Here is a 6,230-nt window from a genome sequence, read left to right as displayed (position 1 = left end):
ATGTCGAAAGGTGAATAAAGCGCTTCAGTTGAGGTACATTTATTGAAGCACGTTTTCTTTACTTCAACAGGTGAGACATTGCTGCCGATGGAGCTGGAAGACACCCGGCGTGCAATGCGTAACGAGCGCAAAATGTTACAGGTTCGTATTTGTGCACAAAAAACCAGTGGCGTGAGAGTGATCTTCTCTTGGATACTTGACAGAGCGCTCTTATTTTGGCGCATGTTGCGTTGTCTCTTGTAGATCACGTTCGTGGAAGAATTTACGGCCACCTTGCTCGTGACGCCTCCAACCGATGAGAGTCTGTCCCAGTTCGAACAGCTGTTGAACGATGATCGGCTGCGCCGGTTAGAGGAGCTAGTAGAGGAGATGAAGCTGTGGGACATCGCCACCACGATCCCGGAACCCAAGAGTTTCCTGTACTACGCGCATCAACAACCTGTGCTGGTGAAGATGCTCGAGAACAGTGTCACGCTTCAGCCCTATTTGGAGCGGTACATCGAGCGTTTCCATGCAGAGAACGAGGTACCGGCGAAGAACTGTCAATGGTGAGTCTACCGGTTCGGTTGAATCGTGCTCTCACGCACACACTCTCCGGTTTTTGCTTTGCTCTGCAGTGTATCGAACCGCGGTACAGCGCGCAACGCCCGGACAGGCAGGTCTCCAACGCTCCTATCCACTACGCTATCAACCAGCTGAATGGGGACTTGCTCGAGTGGTTGCTCGCACGACCTGCCACCGACGTCAACCTTCGCAACAGCTTCAAACAAACGGCTCTGGCCGTACTGTGCGAGCGGTACGATTCCTGCCTGCCCAAAACCCCGAGGTCTGATCGGCCCGACGACCTCCTCCAGCGGATACAGGCATTGATAACGCGTCTACTGCAGGCCGGCGCAGACTTCAACATTTGTAGCCTACAGCTTAAGCTTCCCTTTGAGCTGCTACTCAAACACTGCGAGTCCGATGACAAGACGAGGACGTTTGTGGAAGATTGCGTCCGTCTGGCTCGGGGTGCTCTAGCGGTTAGCAGTACCAAAGAACACAATAAACGGATGGTCGGCTTCTACAACAGCAACGTGGACGTGCGACTAACCGAGGAGCTACTCGAGATTTTCCTGCGCTTCAAGGATCAAGAAAACTTTATCTCAAAAATGGCTTGCTTTGAAATCGACGATAGCAACACGAAGAAGGTGATTAGACTGCTGCTGCATACGGCCCTCGATCAACGGCTACCCGACTGTGTGTTGCAGATCCTAAAGAAAGCTGATCAGTACATCTTTAAGATGAACGAAGTACCTCGTCGGCTCTGTCGAGGAGTGTCCAACGATGGACGGCCAGGACAGATCGAGCGGCAGAAATGCTTGATCCTGAAGCACCGTGTTGAGCTGAAAGGGTTGCTGAAAAAAGCGTGCCTTATGGCTGACCTGTCAATCGTTCAGTTACTGGTATCGAAGATCTCGGATTTAGTGATGCTAAACGACGACCCACTGCTGGCACTCACGCTTACCAGGGCGTATGATTACAAGCGGCGTATTGAGGATCGAAACGCGTTGTTAGCCTGTGCAGAGTATCTCGCCTCTCAGCACACAATTCACATGACGAAAACGGACAATTCCGGCAACACCCCGCTACACCTAGCACTCAAGTATGGTTTCGATTCCGTAGCGTTGACGCTGCTCAAGCAGCCCTACGCCTTCTTAGGCCAGCGGAACCGAGACAACCTTACACCGCTCGATTACGGTACGTACGCGTTCTGGAAGTCGTACCTCGATCACTGCATCGAGGTGGACGTCGAGCGATCGGCGGAAGATCGCAATGTGTTGCGCTTTAACCTCAATGGCTTTGAGCCTCCAAAACCGAGCAAATGGGCGCAGGCTGGTCCAGCTAGTCCGAAGGATAGCACTTGGCAGCTGGTACAGCGTGCTGGAGCCGTTCGCACAAAGCCACGACGGTTCACTCGCACTATCACCGAGATGACGGTGTTACGCCAGATCGCACACTCGAAGGAGTTGAAGCGGTTGTTGATTCACCCGGTCATTTACACGTTCATCATGGTGAAGTGGACACGGCTCTGTCACTGGAACTATCTCAATCTCGTGCTAACTGCGCTGACGATTATCTTCTTCGGTAGCTTCTCACTGACAGCCTGCTCGAGTTCCGGTCCCAACGAGTGGTTGCGAGGATTCAGCGCTCTCGGAGCGGTGTTCGTGCTCGTCCGGGAACTACTGCAGCTGCTGTTCCTGCGCAAGTCGTACCTGTCGTTCGATAATGTGCTTGATCTCGTGAATGTCGTCGCAATGAGTGCGGTGCTGGTGAACGGCTGCAATGGGTTGGTGTCGTCGTTCACCGTAATCAGCTTAGCCATGCAGCTCACCTTTCTACTCGGTTCACTGCAGTCGAACAGCCTGGCGACGATGATGTACATGTTCAAGACGGTGTCACAGAACTTCCTCAAGAGCTTTCTGCTCTTTTTGCCCCTGATCTGCTCGTTCATTTACGCGTTTCACCTCACGTACAATGAGTCACCAGCTGAGGTTGATGATCGGAATGCGTGTCATGGTGATGGGTGTGAGGAGGCGTACTTTAACCACTTCCACACGTTATGGAACGCTACCGTCAAGACGCTCGTGATGACGACGGGCGAGTTTGAGGCAGCTGCCATCGATTTCACCGGCGGCAAGGTGCTGCTGTTCGTTGTGTTCCTGTTCTTCGCACCGATTGTCATCCTCAACTTGATCAACGGTTTGGCAGTTAGCGACATCGCCGCTATTCGAGATGAGTCGGAGCTGATCAGCATCGGGAAGAAAGTGATGTTGTTAGAGCGGTACGAGCGAGGTATGGCAGACGTTTACCCTGCCTGGCTGCAGGGCTGCTTACCGAAGCCGTTCTTTACTGAGCATTACTGCCGTATTAACGTCAAGACGAAGGAGTTCCGCAAGATCGAGGTCCACAAGCGAGAAACGGAAACGAAATCAACGCCAGCTACCGCTCAGACTCAGGCTGCTAAGCCCGGCGGGCGATCAAAAAAAGCGAAAGTTGTCACGCAAACCTTCAGCAAGTTTCCTTGGCTGCCTACCGGCGATTGGTCGGATGTGATCGTCAACTTGAGGTGCTTCCGACTCACGATGTTCATGCGCTTGGACCAGTCCATTCTAACTGAGGCACTCGCCATCATCGAGAAACGCCAGCCAATGATCGGCATGACTGCTGTGAGCGCTACCCCAACCAGTACACCGACCATGGAACCGGTAATGGAACCCCTGCTGAACAAGGCATCTGCACGACAGCAACGTGGGGCTTCGGTGTTGCCTGTTGGGCGGCGCATGGATATGTCTCAGCGTGGAGACGTTCATCGGGAACTGCAGGAGCTTCGGGTGGAAATGCGCAAAATAATGGCCATGTTGGAGCGCAAGGAGCAGCTCGGAAAGCGCATGACGATTTCGAGTGGGAAATCGTCCAAACGCAAGACCCACAAAAGCCTTAGGAAGCGTCTAAGGAAGGCGGCCGCCGAAGATAGAATGAGCGACCAGTTTTCGTGAGTTGCCGTTGTTCCAGATAGTTCCAGTGGTACTTAAGTTAAGGTGCTGCCTATAGAAGTAAGATCCATAGGGTGTCGATTCGCTGCCATATTTTTCGTTCATCACTTTACTATGCAACAAGTAGATTAAAAACGATACTTTTAATATCCGCGTCCAGCTTTTACACCACATCCGAATTTTGTCTGGATCAGGGGAGCTACATAATTGCACTCAACAGCCCGCTAGCCTCTTATCTGTCACGGCGTTGTTAGCTATTCGCCATAGCACCAAATCCAGGGGAAGGTTGCTGCACAAACATCCTTTTTTTTTTCATTAAACAACTGTTCGCACTGCCGACGAACGTAAAATTATTGAACACCAAAAGTGAACCTGACGAGGGGTTCGCTTCGCTCCCTTGATGCGGCGAACCGAAAGAAACAATTCCACCAACTTGCCGTCTTCAAATGTCTGTCAACCTGTTAAATTACGCTCCTAGATCGCCTGATGGAAATGTACAGTAATATAATGATCTGATTTGGGTTGCGCAAGGGTCGCCGAGCCGACATTTTTTCGCAATCCCTCGCTAGGGGGAAAATCGACGTTCCCCTGCGTTCGGTGTGCTTGGCTGCCTTTTTTTTATTTTACACAGCGCGTTTTTTTCCCCTCATTCATCTGCTCGTCTTTAGGTGCTCTTGTTGCGCTTTGCATTCGCATCTCTTCCGGCCCGACGGGTGTCAAGCGTTTCGGGACCTGCGTTCGAACTATTAGCATGCAAATCTATGCAAATTATGTTTATAATAGTGTCAATAAATTGTGAAAATTCGTAAATTATAAGTAATAACACGCAGCAGGGGCTAGGGCGCTTGGGTCGTGGGCCAGTGAACGGTGAAATCACGGCGAATCCACCGAACGACACGCTGGACGCTTGCGCCCGAAAGGTAGGCACCCTGGGTGTCACCACGCGGCGTTACTTTCTCCGGCAGGTTTCCGGGGATCCTGCGCACGGAGGGCGATTTTTATCTCTCGTCCTGACGCGCAAAGAAACACAACCACCTCTGGACAGTCGGGTGGAAAACCGCGGCCCAAAACCATCGCCCGCTCCCTATCGGTGCGGCCATGGATCTTGTTTGCCGGATCTCATTCGATACGGGTTGGTGCTTCGTTTCCTCCCTGTTTTTTTCGAACGGCGGCAATTGTGATGCAAATTAGTTCTTGCCAATTGTTTGATTCAATTTCAAACCAACCCCCGATCGGCGCTCGGTCGCCCGGGTGATGGGTGACTCCTTCGTCCCTGACAGTTATGACATTCAATAAGCTGAAATAATTTAAATTGTTAATCCCCGCTAATGCCCGCGCGAGCTCACCGACCACTTTCGAACGCCAAACTGTTCCGGAAAGGGGTCGGAACGGGATTAGAAGTCGACACCCGACGCACGCAGGGTTTGGTTGATCTGTTTAACTGGCCCATATGCTCGGCCCGGTGGAGGGAGGTTTGTTGAAGGAGGACCAGAAGTGACGCGCGGGCGCTGTTTGGGAACATCCCACAATGGATCAGGCTGAGATTTGTGAGCATCCGCTCTCGGGTACCGTCACCACGTGTGACAGGTTGCAACACTTGACACTTGACACTTGACGTTTGTTGGTGGAGTATATGTCGACCGCTGAAGGTCCAAATCGGCCTCTTGGGCACGATGATGGTGACGACTGCTAGGGGTTAATTAAATTACGCGAACACGTATCCGCGCGGGTGCCTTTTTTACGACAACCCTCCCGGAGATAGCCGCTATCTGCGCGTCCACCACATGTGCCGTGTGTGCTCGTAAAAGCCAACCGTGCGCCTAATCGGTAGTGCTGCGGCTGGTTCGTCGACTTACATGTGTTTTGATACAGCGCAGCTATCGTCGCTTTACGATGCCGACGCGTGCCGGAAGCAATGGCGCCGTGATTGACAGCGGGAGAGTAACGCTAACATCGGTTTCGGCACCCTGACACGTCGCTAAACCAAATTAGACCACCCGATGTTAGGTTTTTCTACACACCGAGAGTTTCTTTTTTTGCGAATGTTACAGCCGCATGTCATCCGTACGAATATTGGAAGCAAAATGTAACTCCCTTCGAAGGAAAACTTCCTCAAATGCACTCGCGTGGAATGAAAAGGTGGAGATTTGTCACGCGTTTGGAGCTGCGAAGTAGTTCATTCAACTCCGAAAGGGCACCCTTTCAGCTCGTAACATCTCGGCTTCTCGCCAGGATGTGCATTCTAATCCCTCCCGGTGCAAGTGCAACTCGCTGAAGCGCATCATTTGCATAATATCGCCACAAATCACGCCAACCGACAACTGACGGTCCGGCGCGTGGTGTGGAATTGAAAAGTTTCTCGTCGAGCGAACGGGAAGTGGTTTGAGTTTTTTTTTTCTACACCGCTTGTTTGCATCACAGTGTTTTGCTAAACGGCAACCCGTTACGACGCCGGTTGTTTCCTTAACGAGGTACAAGCGTTGAGTATGTAAGGAGATAGGGAGTCTGCTAGAAGTCTGTTGGAGAAGTGCAAAAAAAAACCCCGTTCGTGGAAGCCCGTGTAGATAAACGTCGACCGAATTGAATTGTTTTAGCAGTACTTCAACGCGCTCTGTCGGTGATTTTAGCAGCGACACTTGATAAGAAATACAACACCCCATTCAAGCGCTCGAGAAGCGTTAAAAGTGCACATTT

General features: G+C 51.6%; 1 protein-coding gene across 1 annotated transcript; it reads left to right on the top strand.

The window, feature by feature from the left end:
* LOC128728594 (uncharacterized) lies at nt 1–3,583 on the top strand. Its single transcript, XM_053822221.1, has 4 exons — nt 1–10; nt 71–141; nt 244–525; nt 618–3,583. The coding sequence occupies exons 1-4, from the start codon at nt 1–3 to the stop codon at nt 3,537–3,539; spliced, it is 3,285 nt and encodes a 1,094-aa protein (XP_053678196.1). The 3' UTR covers nt 3,540–3,583.
* Nucleotides 3,584–6,230: the final 2,647 nt, after the last annotated feature.

The sequence above is a fragment of the Anopheles nili genome, chromosome X (genome assembly GCF_943737925.1).
Source record: "Anopheles nili chromosome X, idAnoNiliSN_F5_01, whole genome shotgun sequence".
Classification (NCBI taxonomy): domain Eukaryota; kingdom Metazoa; phylum Arthropoda; class Insecta; order Diptera; family Culicidae; genus Anopheles; species Anopheles nili.
Note: the sequence above shows the minus strand (reverse complement) of the source record. Positions and strands in the feature narration are given on the sequence as shown.